The 17,751-nt window shown below is 35.9% G+C and overlaps 1 protein-coding gene across 4 annotated transcripts in view; it reads left to right on the top strand.

Annotated features, from left to right (window-relative positions):
- The window catches only part of CTNNA2 (catenin alpha 2), a 464,407-nt gene that overhangs the window by 349,877 nt on the left and 96,779 nt on the right, over positions 1-17,751 (top strand). For all 4 annotated transcript variants that reach the window (XM_032993891.2, XM_032993892.2, XM_032993894.2 and 1 more), the window contains one exon: positions 1,064-1,216. In XM_032993891.2, coding sequence (XP_032849782.1) covers positions 1,064-1,216 — 153 coding nt within the window. The remainder of the gene's footprint in view (positions 1-1,063; positions 1,217-17,751) is intronic.

Genomic DNA, 17,751 nt, shown 5'->3' with positions numbered 1-17,751 from the left:
TGGGTGTTTTGACGACACCTTGTCTAGCTAGAGCTTTCTTGTCTGGACTGCAAAATAGAGAAAATTACATTTCCTGACGTTTCATCTGACTAAAAATGCATGATTTAAGGAGACTAATGGCTAGCCAAACCTCCAGGCTGAATAGCTCTCAGCATGTTGTGTTTGAGTCCCCAGTTTTATATTCTTAACCAAAAAGCTGGAGAAAAAGTGCTATAAATGTTTCTGATCCATATTCCTATAGAGCAATTAAGATTCCAGGAAGAGTTACTTAAGATTTCAGTCATCTTTCTGTCTGTCTTTCAAATTTTAATGAAGTTTAATGTTAATTAGTAGTTATTATCAAGGAAGATAAAAGTTAGTGACATCATTCTTACAGTAATATTTTTTCAAACAGATGTTTTTTTATGAAATAACAGGTGTTTAGTCTTCAGTAACTTGTAGGGTGTTTGTTGGGTTTGTGTTTTTTTCCCTTTGGAATAAATTGTAGTATGTTTTCTAATCCTCTTGGAAAATGCTTAGAAAGGTTTTCTGTTTATATCTGTTGGATATATTTGAAAGAGAATATGAAGCAAAAGATGTGATAAATGAAATACTCGTTATTGTGTAGAATACTATATAGTACAGGAACTAGAGAAGGCTTAGAAATACTCAGGCTAATATTTTTAATGGTTGCTTAAAGTTAAACTCCTTAATGCATATTTGACTTTTAAGTGAGCTAAACTGTTTTTTAACATAGTATATACCTTTCAGTTCTCATCAATTTGCAATGTATTATGTGGGTAATCACCATTGACCTATATAGATCCATTCAGTCCAGTAGGATTAGACGTATGTCAGCATGAATCTCAGGAGGGTTTTGCAGAGCCTAGGCCCTTAAGTGTTTGATATATTTGTAGCAAGCATACAAATAACTTGGAGGAAAGAAAGAAAAAAATTTCAAACTCCCAAACGGTGCTGTGAGATGGAATACATCAATGCTTACATATAAGTAGCCAATGAATAGAGTGGGGACATATATTGATAATTCTCTTTTTATTTACTAGTCTGCTTTCTTTTGTCACAGCTACGGAAGGCAGTAATGGATCATATATCGGATTCTTTCCTGGAGACAAATGTCCCATTACTGGTTCTCATTGAGGCCGCAAAAAGTGGTAATGAGAAAGAAGTGAAGGAATATGCTCAGGTCTTCCGTGAACATGCCAACAAGTTAGTTGAGGTAAGTGACCTTATTGACACAGCTAAATCTCCATCTTGTCTCTGTAGGACAGAGGGAAGAAAAATTATACACTGACTGAAATGTTATAGGTAGCATTTTTAGAATACAGGTTTCAGGAGTTATGTTAAACTTTATCCTGGTGATTGCACAGCAAATGTCTGGATGATCGGCAGAGGGGAGCATGTGCTGTATTTTAGCAGTTCATTAAAGCAGTTGAGCATGTTAAGAATAGTATTTTCAATGTTTTGTCAAAAGTCACAAACAACAAGAAGTAAATTTCAGTTCAGCTTTACTAACAGTCTGATAGATCTTAATCTCTATTAAGTAAAAAGCCAAATAGGTGCTTCACAATACTGTATCTGGTACTGGCCAAAGGCTGCTGTAGACTTAGGAGCTTGTCAGTCTGAACTAAAATAGGGAAAAGGACATATAGAGGAGGCATAGCCTTAAGAGATCATATTTATTCCTGAAAGGTCTGGATTACATATATATGTCTAGTACATATACTGTACTCATAGTATATATATATTACATATATATAAGTGTGTAAAGAGAGAAAGAATCTTCTCTTTCTGAAGAGATGTACTGTGTTAAGTCAACAAATGATAATTTCAAGTCTTCAGGGATGATATTGAAATATTTCTATTCTACCATGAGGGGTATAAAACATAATGATTGAAAGTTGAATGCTTATTGAATAGACTTTTAATAAAATAACAATAATGTTCATCCTGGTTTGCCCTTTAACAGATCAAGAACTATGAAAAGTGCTTGTGTTTCTTAAAGACAAATGTAATTCAGTGATTTGCTTGATAGTATTATGTGGCATTATTGACTTCTCTGTACTAGCATTATTTTGAAAAATATGTAGCCCCTATGCAACATCCTTTTTCTGCAGCCATGCCATGTGTGCTTTAGCAGAGGAAAAGGGTATTAGGGAACTACTCATTTGACAAGTATTGAACTATACCTTTGAATGGTCTCTGTTCTTAAAATAAGCATCATCCCACTTCTCTAGTACTGGAGCTGAAGCAAGGAGTAAGAGTTTCTTTGTTACTATTGACTAAATCTAGACAGTTTTCTGACAAAATATGTGTGTGGGGGGAGTATTTTTAATGGGAATAAGGTGCTCGGTGCTCACTCTTCCCATGTACAAATGCTGAATACGGTAAGGTTTATTAGAGTTATCTGCAAGAGGAGCACAAGGCTGTCAGCTGCTTTCAGTCCTGAGTCCTCTGTATTCCGCAAAGATTTGTTACTGCCGGCCACTGACTGGAGCTGTGACAATGAGGAAGGAAATAGTCAGTAGGTACATAGAGAGGAAAAAACCAAACCAACCCCTCCACAATATTCACAGTTGTATTGCAGTGACAGTCAGAGATATAGCCTTATACATATTGTGCCATGAATGCATATGGTTAGTATTATAGCAGTCCCCTCCTCCACAGATTTCCATCAAAGTGTTGCAATTATAGGTCTAATAACATTATTAAAAAGTTAAAATAACTAAGTAGATCTTTTTAAAAAGATAATAAGAGGTAACGACATTAAAGGAAGAAAAATACCTTTTAAAGGCTACAATTAAAAAACAAACAAACAAACAAACAAAAAAAACACACACACACAAAATAAATAACAAAACCAAAACAAACCAGCAATTCCTCCCAACCCCCTTAAAAAAAAAAAAAAAAGTACCAAAACCAGCACCTTCAACTGGAAGAAACCCAAGAAGAAAATGGTTACAGTTATCTAGCTTTGGTTTTACAAGCCTAAAATTATATTGGACTTGTACTTTAGACTAAACTAGAGTTTTGCTACTGATCTTGGAATTATGTGATCATCTTTAGGTATCCTACCAATAAAACAATGTTGACAGTAACAATAGATGTCTTGGCCCTAATACCTGATATTTTTATCACATTTACGTTGTTCTGGATTATTAGAAGCAGATTCTTACTTGATTCTTGTATGTCTCTGACATCTGGTACTAGCCTGTGGGTCAATACTTTTCCAAGGCTGGGTTCTCTTAGATGGATCTTAAGTTTTATTTGTAAGGATTCATTCTGCTTTGGGTAAAGTATCTCAAAAAAATTAATTTTTAGTGCAAGTGGAATTTTGAAACCCAAGTTTCAGATTCATCAGACTGCACAAGAAAATAAATATTTGGAATAGATTTATGTCCCTTGCACACTAAATCTTGTACTTAAAATAGTTTCATCATTTTTACTTAGTAATGTGCAATGCTATCTTAGCAGATGGGTTTCTCTGGTTTTGTGGGTCAAGTATTTTGCAAATAGTAAAATGTGGTTTAAAGATGAGACATAATCAAGTGACTATGAAATGTAAGATCCCTTCCCAGGCACAGGGCCAGAATTGCTTGCTAATATATGCAAACACAGCTCCACTGAAGTATATGGAGTTGTACCTGCTTATGTTAGAGGAATTTGACACTGCAAATCCAATACTGTGAAAACTCTATAATATTAATCATTAATTTTAAAGTCAGAATCTGAATTTCATGGATGCTTTATCAAGCTCAATAGAAAGTCTATCAAAAGGTCAGGAAAATAACCCATGTTTTAATACTTTTTTATGTAAAAGCTACATTTTATCATTCTAAGAACAAAAAATGCATTTCTTGATATTTGATGAATACAAATGGCAAAATTTTCTTTGTGTAGCCAATAAATTTTCAAAAATATATGCTGTAAGAATGAGGCTCATAGAAGTTAACTTTCTTTTATAGTTCATATTGAAGAATATTTAAATCTTAAGACCAGTTTTCAGTATTTATGTGATTTCCCTTTTCCAACTTTTACCATAACATTTTGTCTTTTGCTTTTCACTTTACTTTCTATGATATGCTTCACTTGAGAATAGTAACCACAAAAATTAATTCTCATTTTTCTAGATAGTCAGTGACAAGTATTGTCTATGGGTTATGTTGGAAACCCAGAGTAAGGTGTCATCCCATGAAACTTGAGGCCTTTATCTGGGATACCTATGTTTAGAAGCCTTCTTGTCTCAAGCTCCTGCGATAGTCCAAGAAGGCAGAGCATCTCAAGAATTAGACCCAGTTTAATTATGATGTAAATCATCCAAAATTACTCAAGTCATCGTACCGATACTTGGGGTAAAAGGTAATAATAAAATAAAACATAATTTAAATGGTACCATTTCAGGCTTAGATTCCTAACTCCTTTTTTTCAAAATATATTTCAGTAGTCATGTCTCAACTTTTCTGCCTTCTGAAACTGAAGTTAGAGAAATGATGGTGTCTTTCCAGGTCATGATCTTTACCTCATGAATTCCTTTAATGTTTTTTAAAAATTTATCTCTAATGATTGAAAGTCAGTAAATTCCTGAGTTGTATTGCCAGCATCAAATGTGACCTTGGGAAGTCACTTAACTCCTGTATCCAGGCACCATCATTTGTAGCATAAGGTTAATGACAGATAATTCTAATACCTACCACACAAAGGCACTTTACTGATAGATCAGCTCAGATTTATTCAATGTATCTATCAAAGCAGTATATGTCAGCTAATTAATTAATTTTTATTATTCTTTTTATTAAAGCTTTCTTCGTTTAACTGTTAGTCTTCTGGACTGCTGCTTGCAAAATTAAATTATTAAATCCAAACAGCTTTGCTGGGATATTAAATTCAACATCCAGTAAACTCTTAAGAGCCATGATAGCAAACTGTTTAGTTGCTTTCAATAGGAAACATCAACACATATGAAGTTCAGTTAAAAACTGTGAAAATTCAGATTATAAGACTTTCTAGTTAAACTAGTGTATTGGATCAGGCTTTCTATCCTCACAAGGATGGCAAAAAGTCCAAAATAGTTCTATTATTAATTTATATTTTTGGGTTGGTGTTAATATTTTTATGGAAGGACGTCATCATTTGGTGATCAGTGAACATTTACAAGAGTTAAATCCTTTTACATTATTCTTATTTCCAACAAAATTGGAAAAAAAGTGGATTTTTGTACTTTAGCAAGAACTGTTGCAGCATCAGATTTGAAATAGCTAAAAATTACCTTTTGAAAAGTCTGTGCCTTACCAATTTTGTATTAATTAATTTCAATTAAGAATTTTGTGAGGCCTACATGTATTTATCAGTTTAATCTCATATAAACTTCAAAATTTCTGGAGACACCCAAAATAATCAAAGTTGTCTTCTAAGAACACTTGGCTAGTGGAAGAACTGTGTTAGGCAATGGTTTATGGTGATTAAAATTTGATACAGTGCAAGCAAATCAATAGTATCACAAGGTTGGATAGTAATTTGTAGTAGATGAAACCTAACAGCTACATTTCTGGTTTTGTTTTATAGTCTCTTTGTCTGTTAGTCTTGAAGGAGTCTTTAACTTTCCCTTGACCATTTAATTGCCACTTTGAAGAAGATACTCCTTATTTTTGGCAATTGAAGTGTTTTGGTTTTTTCCTTTTATAATATCATGGGGGGAAAAAAAAAGTTAGTGTTTGAATTTCTTTATAACACATGATGCAGGCTACCCTTAATTTTCCAAGAATTGTACTATTTGTAGCTCCCTAATTCAAACCGACTGTATGTTTTCCTATCATAAATGTGGAAACAGGCTTACACACTGAAGACAGGAGGGGAAAGAAAGCACCGATAACATGCACAGCACACAAAACAAAGTAATTGAGAGTAGAAGTAGAAAAAATGTGAAAGAAAATTTTACTATGGTGGTTTACAGTGAATTTAACCTAGATTTACATCAGTGGTAACAGAACCAATATCCAACCCAGTATTTTTTCATTGCAGAAATATCTCTCAGAAAAACACACAGAGAATTTGGTTCATAAGAAATGCAAAGCTAGACTTTCTCTTACAGAGTGAAGATTATCTGTGTAAATCTGCAGTGCACTTGAGATGGATGTAGCTCTGACAGTTTACAGTGCAGCACTCTAGCTCACTTTCAGGAGTACTAGTGATCTTTGTAAGGAATATATTCCAATGTTTAGTTTGTGCTTTTGTAAATATTGTCTAAGTTCATTAACTGAGTTGGATTTTCATTTAAGATAGGCAAAACCCAGAGTAACAAGCTTAAGAGGAAAAAATTTGGCTCGCTTATTTTTGCAACTTTAGTTCAAGGAACAAAGAGTGTTCCCGCTGATATATTTCACAAATACTGTCCATACTTGAAATGTACCATTCTTTTTTATTTAAATGCGCATTACTGCATTGTCCTAGTATACAACTAGCTGTTTCCTTCTGGTAATGAAGAAAAAGTAGCAATATTCTTTCTTAGTTTCTGTATTCAACTTCTGTCATGAAAAAAAGTATACCTCCCTATGCTTCCTCTTACAGACTGATCAGTTGTTATTCTTGTATTTTTCTTTTAGTTGACATTAAGCTAGGTAAGAAATAACATTTAGAAGATAGTAATCCTTGGTTCTAATCAAGGAGTGTTAAGAAGGTCAGATTAGTTTAATTCAAGCCCTTCAAGTTGAGAGATTTTATTTGAAATTAAAGCTGTGGGCTACCTATGTGCCCTAGTGTTTCATCTGCTCATTTTGGTTTTAATTTCCATCTCAGACCTTTCTTCCCTGCGTGGGCAACAGATGTTCTTAATTCCTAGTAAACATCGTGAGTATATTGACGATAGCTAAAACCACAAGTCCAATTATCTGCAATGAAAGCATGAAAAGCTTGAATTTACTTGCATTTACTTCTTCCCAGTTGCATTTACTTCTTCCCAGTCCCTTCTGCAGCCAGATCTACTTAGTCCATCTCTTCACCTTTCAGGTGTATCTGTCTTTGGGGCAAATTGAACTCAAAGTGTCTCAGGATAAAACTTTCTGATAATGCTGTGTCATTGTTGAATTCTTTACACTGGATTTTTTACTTTACATTAGCCACTAGATATTGGTAGTCCACTGGGATCTATGCCAGTTTCATCTTCTGGTTTCTAGATTAACACTGAAATGAAATCAAATTGCCTTATAAAAAAAAGTGAGGCACAGAAATAACTGCTGTTTTGTGACTTTTTGAGCCTCTTGTGTACCTGTCCCTGAAGAAGATAGGCTATTAAAGGAGTTAAATAATCAATGTCTACATTTTCAAGATTGCTTTTGTCCAAAAGCCATCTCTGCCTTCAGGCAATAGGGGTCCATCTCAGGCTTACAAAATCTGCTGTAGGAGGAAGGAATTGCAGAACCTGCCTGTGATCTGCAGGCTGCATCACTAACACAGAAACGTGGGTGAAATGAAACAATCTGGCAATGGAGAACTTGGCTACAGCAGATGCTGAAGGACCTCGATCCTGATCCCTCAACTTCTGCCCTTAGCAGATTTTGGTGAAAGCCAGGAATCCAGGATGGCTGAAAGGAGAGGAACTTCCTTACCTCATGGCTTTCTGTTTCAAAATTTCTTCCCACTAATAATCACATGGGTAAACAAGCACACCAGAATCTGTAAGACTATTAGCATTATTTTGAGTAATGATTTTCTATTCATTTGTCCCTTTCCTTTATTCTTAGATTGCTAAGCTTCTCCATCTCATAGTAACCCCAAAAGAGTTGAGTTATAATTTTTTTGTTCAAACATATTTCTGTAACGTACATAATAAGCAAATGATACATAAAGTTAGCAACCTGTGGGTAACGATGGGGTGGTTTTCCTTCCCAGAAAGGAGACTACAAGAATAAAAAAAATAAAAAAAATGAGTGGCAAATTGCCACACAATCTCCATGTCAACTTGAATGCATCTCTAGCTTTGGGACTGTAGACATAAAGCCAGTGCTGTGCTGGTTTTGTTACCTGATTTCCTATAGGTCATCAATCATTAACAAATGACTGTATTATGTGTTTTTTACACACTGGGAAAAAAAAAATACTAGAGGATTTTCTACGAATAAAAATGTGCTTTGGCTGCTTCTTCATTTCTTTTGCTATAATTCTTTAACGTATCTTTTTAGGGGTATTTTAATGAGAAATACCTGGTTTTCTCCTTGCAGAAAAATTTATTCCTAGTAATGTCCCAATATTTTCCAGTTAGCTGATTCTTTTTTTTTTTTTTAAGATAATTAACTTTTAACCATGCTTATTTACAGCCTCTATAAAAGAGATGAAACCAATTACTCCCTTTTTTAACACTGAGTAATTTTTTAAAAATATTTTTCTAGTGAATAACACCTGTTTAGCTAGAGACTCACTTCTCCAGTCTGATCACGCTACTGTGCTATGTGATTCATGTGGTATATTTTCCCAAAATAAAACGACTCCTACAAACTCTAGTATCCATTTAAGTCTACTATATCACACAATCCAATCACATCGCAGTCTGTGTGATTTAAAACTTGTTAATAATACAGTCAAGAGATCTTGGTACCATTTTATTTAGTTGATTACATAAAGCATGTATTTAGCTCCTCCTAACCAGTTGTTTGAATTTATAACCTTAGTACACTAAGATGCCATACAACATCTAGGCTGGAAATCATCACCTAGCTCTTCCATAGGAAGGACTGCTTTGATGGGAGTGAATATGTGAACCTCTTAGCAGAAGGGGCCCTCTGGAACCTAAATATCCTTTTACTTTGAACTTCTGATAGACATGATTTTTATTTATGGACATGTCATCTCTTCCATCAGGGAAGAGATGAAAGTAAGTGAAAGCTCCTGAGACAGATAGAAGCTTTCCTTAATTACTCTCTCATCAAGGAGGGAAGTAAAACTAATTGTTATCAGAAGCATTGCTCTCAAATTGTCAGGGTGAATCCATGGCACCTGTGTGATGACAAGGTGTAAAATTTCCAGGTGTATGACTGCTTAGCCCTCTCTGTTTAGCAGCTAGAAATCAATACTGACAGGTGTGTAGTTTACCTACCTTCAGTTTCTTTTAGATTGTTTGGGTTTTTTTTTAATATTTCTTTCCACTAGGCAGCAAATATGAAAGCCTCTTTATAGCAGAAGATATTTATTACTAACATTTTGCATTGACCAACCTATTAGTTTTTTGGCAACATGGAAGAAAGTAATCTGTTACCCCAAAAAATGGATTACAATTGGAAGTGGGAAGTTCATCAAGTGATGAGGCTCTCTTAGAGAGAAGTTAAAAGAAGATGGTAACTGCCTGTGTTTCTGTTAGTCATAAGATGCTCTTTGCTTTATTCATGTGTCAGCAGGGCATCACTTAGGAGAAGACCTTTTCCTCTTCCACTGACTGTTCTTTCTAGCAGCTCGAAGAAGGATTATTAGAACAAGTAGGACAGTCTGTAGTAAGTTACACAGTCAGAGCTAATAGGGACAAAGACTAATTTGAACACACCTATCTCTTTGGACTATGTGGTTAGGATATATCAGGTAGAAATACAACTAGTGCAACAGCTGATTTCTACTAGCTTCCTTGTTTTTCAACCTGCTTCAGATGTAGTAAGGGCGCTGGATAAGTTTTCAAGATGAACCCAGAGCAAGACTCTCTTATTAGTGTTGACTTCAAGATTTGTGGTTTTAACATTCAGAATGGCTTTTATCCATTAACTTATTCATCTCTTCATTTCTTTTGACCGTACTCAGTGTGTTGTGTAATGCAGACATCTTTCCTGCTTCCAGCTGCCAGCTGTGAGGATCTGAAGGGAATCAGTGCTTTTGAAGATAGGGAGAATGAGATACTTGGGATGTGAGTTATTCAAAGGTGATGTTTTCTAGACAGTCCCACCTAGCTACCTCCATTCTTTATCCAATTTTATAGTGTTTTATTTATGTTTCTGGTAACAAGCCCTAACCATAACTGATGCTTTTCTCAGCATTTCTTTGAAAAGGATACTTCAGCTTATACTCTAGAATCTATATGTTTGGATCAATTTTTGCTACTCAAGATAGGTTAACATTTTAATACTATGTAAAATGTTTCACATCTTGGCCTTTGTTCTGTGATGTATTAGCATCATATATTTCAATTAGTGAATACGAAGAACTCTGCTTTTACATATGCATCTTAGGTTTCACTGTAAGAAAGAAGAATTTAATCAAATAACCTGTCTTAGAGCGTGAAATTTAAGGGAAATAAGAGGAATGGTGGGGAATAAAAGAAAGGATGAAATACAAGAAGCTATGCTGGCATTCCAAACTCAAGACAAAGTAGAAAATAAAACAAAGAGCTCATATTACTATTGAGAAAGGGAATTTGTGATCCATAATTGAGCCATTTCCAGCATGCAGGACAGAGGATAGAGGAGCTAGAACTGTTTAAGAAGTCAGAAAGTTCAATACAAGTGTCGTGGTTTAGGCCTGATTGGCAGCCAACCACAATGCAGCACCTCTCTCTCCCTTCCCCTCCGGCAATGAGAAGGGACAGAGAGCCAGGCTTGGGGTTCAAGATAGGACTGGGATGGGGGAAAATCCCCCTTTTATGATCACGAGCAAAAGGCAGACTCGTTAGGGGAAGAAAAATAAAGAACATACATTTATTACAGACACTAACAACACATAACAGAGTAGGACAGTGAGAAGCATTGCCCCATCTTGAGAACACCTTCCCCCCACCCCTCCCTTCTTCCCAGGCTCAGCTCTGCTCCCGATATCTCTACCTCCTCCCCAGTGGCGCAGGGGCAGGGAATGGGGGGTGCAGTCAGTGCTGCCACTTCCTTCATGTTCGGTGAGGGGAGTGTCCGAAACTTGTTCCCCCTGCTCCATCGTGGTCCCCCTCTCACAGGAGACAGTCCTCCACAAACTTTCTCCGACTTGAATTCCTCCCATGGGCCGCAGCGTTCCCCACACTGCTCCGTCATGGGTCACTAACTTCCTCCGACTGGATTCTCTCCCACGGCTGCAGCCCTTCCCGAGCTGCTCCGGCGTGGGACTCCCCCACATGCTGCAATCCTCCCAGCGCTGAATTACAGCAGCGGGGCTACCTTTTCCCATGAGACCCCGGCCTTCTTCGGGCACAGAACCTTGATTATCCGAGCAGGAACAACAGGCTGTAAATCAATGTCTGCTCCACTGTAGATATTCATGGGTGGCAGGGTGGGGCCGCCCTGCCGTCTCCCCACAGGATACAGGGGGGTCTCTGCTCCAGCACACCTCTCCCCTCCTTTCTTCCTCCGTTCCTCCACTGACCTTGGTGTTCATGCAGCTGCAGCAACTCCTCACAAGTCTGACTGCCCATCACCACGTCCCTTCTTAAATATGTTATCGCAGAGGCGCAGCTGATTGACTCAATTTTCCCAAACAGAAGTGGAGCTGACGTGGAGCTGGGGGAGCTTCGAGAAGCTTCTCACAGGGGGCCGCCCCGATAGCCCCCTCCCCTGCCACCAAAAACACTCCACCACTCACTCAACCCAGGACAACAAGTAATAAGTACTTCTGAGGAAACTCAAAAGAGCATTTACAAGAAAATAGTGAGTCAGAAATAGAGAGCATCCAGACACACTCAAAAAGTCAATAGATATCTAAGAGAAAAGCCATGTCAACAACCTGAGGACAGAATGACATGTTTAAGTATGGAGTTTTGACCTGATGTAAAAGAAGAAATTGTAATCAAGAAATCTCATATTTTTGAACAAAGGTCATAACAGCTTTGATTTTAGAAAAGATTGCAATTGAGATATATCTGGCAAAATTTAAAGTTTAGACCCTTAAGTAATAAACGTTATTAATCCAAAGCAAAATATGAAAATGAAAAAAGCAGCACGTTCAGATACTTTCATAGGTACACTAGAGTTGTACATGAGTGTTTGTTGCTTCAGCTTATGCAATGTGTGGGCCATAGTGTATCTTATACTGTTTTTTTCACTGTATGATATTAGCTGGATTCTAAAAAGCATAGTGGTTATGATGATGCACCCATCACAGGTATATCCTACTGCTTCTATTACAATGCTAAGACTATAGCTGTTTATTTGGAAGTGCATGAATGTCCAAATAATCCTTCTTACTTAAATGTCAGGGATGATGTCTATGGTGTCTTTTCAGAGTTTCTGAGGCAGAGGGGTACACTGGGAATGTTGCAACCGTGTTCAGTGTCTATTTGCCTTGGTATATTTACAATACCCTGGTGTATTTATTATTTAGGAAGACCAAAACTCCTTCATCCTAAGTTTTGATTAGAAACTTTTCACTGATACTAAACTAAGGTTTATTACTCTATCTGTAATATAAAGATGGGTATTTCATATTTTTTAGCCCTTTAAGTTTGTTCCACATCTTATCTGTACCTTTGTTAAGAAGGACCTTTCTTATAATAAAACTATTCTCTACATATTAATTGTAAATTTTGATCCAACTCCCAAGCTTTAGGAGGTTAAATGAGTGCCTTTGCTTGCTTCCTATAAGCCTTTTTTTTTTTTTCCCAGAAGTTTAATTACCTGTGTGGTTCATCTCTATATCACCAATTTTTCCAACAATTTCACTAGTATGTCTGTGTACAAACACAAAATGTCCTGCTTTTTTTTTTTTTTTTTAGCATTTACTAGACAGAAGTAATACCTGTAGGCATAGTGTTTTGACTTTACTTGAATGAAAAAATCTTGTCTCATCATTATGTTTTGTGACTTTTCTTGGAATTCCAAGTGTTTTCAGTAATGAAATGCACCTTTGCCATTTTTGTTAAATTCAATAACTGTTGTTATTGTGTTTTCACATCCATAGTCTAAGCTTTGGATGGCCTGTGAGACTTTATAATATTATTCTGTCAAAATAGAACCTCAAGATAACCATCATAGTCAGATAAACCATGCCTTTGTTTCCCCCAAGATAGTTGTTATTTGGACAAAATTTACATCTCTTGCTGGAAGATTTTGCTAGACTTGCATGAGGGAAAAAGTAAGAGAAATTAGGGTGATGTTATGAGTGGACACAGCAGGTTGTCAGAAATAAGAGTTTGGGAGGGCTACTGGGGGGAGGAGAAGGTTTTAAGGTGAATTTTCAGTGAAGTTATATGTGCTTGCAGTGCTGCTGCTGAATATTAAGTACGTATGGGAATAGATTTAGTTAGTTTGCTTGTTTTTTTAACTTATTGACAACCCATGGATTCAACAAGAAAATTCAATGGGTCATATGGATATGGATCCAGAAAGTAAATATTCTGTTATAATTTTCCTAGGTAAACACTTGAGCTCAGTTATGGAGAAGAGACTTTGGAAAACCTATAGTGCTACAAGCCTGGCATATATTATTAGATAAATAAAATAGTAAGCTCATTCAGGAAATATCAAGATATTATTGAGTAAAATACTATAATCCTAATAACAAGTTTTATCAGTGTTTGGAAATGTATTCTATACCTTAACTTGGAGATAAAGTTCCAAAGAAAAAGCAACCACCTCACTACTCTGTTAAAATAACGTTATAACAAATGTGTGGATCACATTTCAGCAGAAAATCCTTTATGAGATACTGATGATAATAAAGGAAGGCTGACCATGGCTAACATGAAATGTCATTCATTTTATTGCTTTATTTCCAAGCTTGGATTTCTGAAAATCATATAAAATAATTAAGTGCATTTGTCTTCAAAGTTCCAGAAAGGTTTTCCTATCGCCTCAGAGCAAGCATGAGGAACTTCAGCCTGAGGACAACTTCTTAAGGAACTTATAAATATCTGAGAAAAGGATTTTAGCATGAAAGTGTAATCTCAACAGTAAGTTTAGTTTCACAGTACACAGGTTATAAAATTTATGTTTTGATGATCCTGAAGTGCTTCCAAGACTTCAAAAGTTCAGGAAAAAAGGTTCTATAAGCCTTAATCTTTTTACAATATGTTATGCTTGAAAAGCAGAAGATAGAGAAGGGAGGAAAAGTCAAGATTTTATCAATGCCCATACCTCTTGCAGTCAAAAGGATTGACTAAATAGAAGTCCTGCTTCTAAATGGGGAGTGACTTGCAGGCTAGTGATATCACCTTAATGTCCCCATCATTATACCTAGGTGAGAAAGTCAAATCATTGCTTTATAATGAGACCCTTTTATCACAGAACCAAAATTGGTGGTGTTACATGTCTCCTTCTGGTTCGTAATTCCATAGTAGTACCCTTTGAGGTACCATTTAAATTACTTTCTTTTACTTATATTGAAAATAAGTACAATTCTTACCTACAGATATGCAGAGTGTGTAGCAGATCAGCTGCTACCTTTCCAACACACAACTCGTACTGCTCTGTGACTTAAAGGGATTTGTAAATTTTACCATGCCCAAGGAAACAGTTAAAAGCAGCAGTAAGATCTTAAACCACTGTTTGTGACAGGACTGAAAAGTTCCAAGGATATGTTTTTGTTGCAAAAATTGTGATTGCCATAACGTCAGAAGGAAGATGAAGGCACTCAGCAATGTATATTAACAAAAGAACAAGGAAAATAACATACAGAATATTTTAGATAGATGAGTGGAAAATGAGAAAGAAGGAGTAATGACACCTTATTTTACACAGACTGTAACTTCCTCAGTGGGGTAATTATTCTTGCTGGGATGCCAATATAGCTGAGTAGCGTTTATGTAGGAGAGGAAAAGAGCTAAGGCTTGTGATGTCCCTCTCAGATAATGAAAATATCAAAGGACATCCCTTTTAACAAAAAAATGTTTGGTAATTTTGTTGATATATGTTAAAAAACAGCACGTGTACACAATAAATGGTAGTAATAGCTGCTACAAACCACTGTTCTGATATAATATTATATAATACTAAACCTCTAATTTTATATATTATTGGAACAAATCACTGAGATACCTTGACATCCACAGGTTTAAAGGAAGTCAAACACCTAAATAACACAAGTAGGAAGCTGTCACATCTCACATTCACAGTCTGTATAAGAGAAAGCAAGAGGAGATGAAATTTTATACCTTGGGTTGCACACAAATATGTCAATATTATTGTAATCTTTGCCCATTTCATTGAATAATGGCAAATAGATAGGATGAATAGATCACTGACAATCTCATAGAAAAGGTACTGCATCAGTGCAAAATATTAATTATACTAATTTGTGAGACATTATTTTCAAAAACCCAACAGATAAAAGAATTAAGACCATAAATCATTAAATTAAACTGATTATTTTCAGTCAGTCTTTTGTTTATTGTCTGCTCAATTTAAAACTGAGGTTAATGAGTCTCTCTAATGTATTATGATATTTTAGTATTCATTTTTCCTCCCCATCCACCCCACGAAAAAAATCTTTTTTTTTTTTTTTTTTCTTTTCTATCCCTTTTTGGATTAGAGAGAAACTTCTGAGTCACACCATATATTTTCATTTCTGAAAGTCGCTGATAGCAGTTTTCCCATCTGAAGTGATGTGCAGAGAATGAGATGGCAAAAAGCCAGAAAGAAATAGGAGATCTGGAGTTCAATGCGCAAGTACAGTTTTACCTTAAGGATTACCTTACATCTTTCTGTCTTTGCCATTTTCTGAAGAAGTTACCTTCTTTCTCATTCATGTCATGGCAAAAAATCAAGTTTTACTTCAGTTTTATTTTTAGTAAAACTCAGAATTCTGCTGAGAAACGTGCATCTCTCCCCTTTTTTTGAATTTGCTGATTTGCAAATGAATGAGGTGTTTTCTAAATATACCCAAAATTGGTAGCAATCCTTAGAATGATTCATAATTTTTATGCATTTGTTACAAATACAAAAACTTCTTCCCAAATATTTTTGCTGAATTCTTTTCCCATTCCCATTCCTTTTCTTTGGCTGCCTTTTTTACCTTCATAAAAATTTTTGCCTTTTAGAGAAGAATTGTTTCCTCTACCTTGAAAGCAGGAGAATAACAACTTTTAATCTTTCTCATTTTGTAATGTCTAGCAGAAAAATGTTTGGCGTTTTGCAAGCCAGTCATGTAAAACCAGATGCTCAGTTTGTGTAAAATGATACGTCTTCCTCCATCTTCACAGGCACAATGTCAGTCTCCATCAACCAGGTGTAAATTCAAGGCTTCCACCTTGACTGAACTTAGACCTACAGCAGCACAGGTTGTCTTAGGATGTGGGTGATGCTTCTTACCTTGAACACCTCTTAGTTCTAATTAACACCAAAAGTCTGTCTTATGTCAGATTTGCTTTGTTGTTAAACTCAAAATGCTCTTTAAATTTAATCATTATTATTATCTCCACTTTGTAGGTGGCATCCTAGAAGGTGAAGGGATTTTCCCAGAGTGTATTAGTGGAGCTGTGACAGATCTAGAAAAATAATCTGATCACTGTGATTTTATCAGTGAAGCTTTTACACTCCTTGTTCTAATTTGTAGCTCTTAACCGTAGTCTCTTTTGAATTTTGGTTGACTTGTTATTTACATATCACTGAAAATAGTAAACTAGATACAAGTGAGCAAAAAGCTTTGAGCATTTAGAAGCCATTAGATACAGCCTACGCTTTACTATATATAAGCCAGTAAAAGTAAACATAGTATACTTCCAGGATTAATTTTAAATAGCTAGAACATTTCTAATATGCAAGATTAATTTTGCCCAACTTTTGCCTTAGACTAATTTTTTAGACTTTTAGATGCCTATTTGCTACACCCTCTGGGTCAGTCCTGTAGAGATGTACTTCTAAAAGCTGTTTCTTACTGTCACAAAGTAGTGCTATCAGTCAAAATATGTGGGATGCATTGACTCTGAAGATACCTTTCTGTTTTGCAACTTTGTAGAGATCCTAGACAATTAAGTGCCAATAAATGCCTTTTAGACAGCTAATGTTGAGTGATGTATGGTGAAGCTCTATCCGCAATAAGTCACGTCTGTGGTAAAAGACTTCTACTGCAGAAGTCACTGCTATTGCCTGTGGTGTAGTTTTAATTCTGCCCTGTTACTGTGGTGAAGATGTTCTGATCATGTAATTACCTTCTCATGAAATCCCAGAATACTTCATTTGCATCAAATTCTTCCCGTGTAATAACACTATAATATCAAGTGTCTTTGAAAGTGAGACAGCCAGTGGCAGGGGATCATCAACATTTCCCACCTCATGCAGGCTGAAGATATGTTTCTCTAATATTTTCTTTTAATCTGAAGCAAAATAATAATATCCTGCAGTCACTGCCTGTGGTCGGTTGAAACTTAACCTGTTTGAGCTCTCCGAGCTTATTTTAGTCTGCAGTGTCTGTCAAAGATGCTCCTGTTTCCATCTTGTGTGCGTTGAAAGCTATCTTGGCATGTAACTATAACACAACAGATGGGACACAGTGCAACTTGGCTGACCTCTACTTTCAGCATTTAAATAACTAAACTGATTTTATTGCCATAAAATAAACTTCCAAGAACTTCTTACACTGTAGACCAAGCTAACAAGTGCCAGCTGCAATCCTGTAATTGCAGTAGATGAAGAGGTCAGTTTTCATGATAGTTTCATGAGATTGAAAGATACTTTCATTGATTTTAATGAGAACCACAGGGATGAAATGTCTAAAAGTCTTACATTTTCCTCTAAGACAAGGAAGCCAAAATAACATCTTAGTAGTGCACACAGATTTCATTAGTGTGTGTTTCCAAAGCCATACTCTAATTTTTCAGTATCATCGAACAGAGACCGAGAATAAACAGGGCTTACAACATTTGAAATGAAA

The sequence above is a fragment of the Tyto alba genome, unplaced genomic scaffold, assembly GCF_018691265.1.
Source record: "Tyto alba isolate M040663 unplaced genomic scaffold, T.alba_DEE_v4.0 Super-Scaffold_6, whole genome shotgun sequence".
NCBI classification, from domain to species: Eukaryota; Metazoa; Chordata; class Aves; order Strigiformes; family Tytonidae; genus Tyto; species Tyto alba.
The sequence above is the reverse complement of the archived record's forward strand: the minus strand, read 5'-3'. Positions and strand labels throughout refer to the sequence as shown.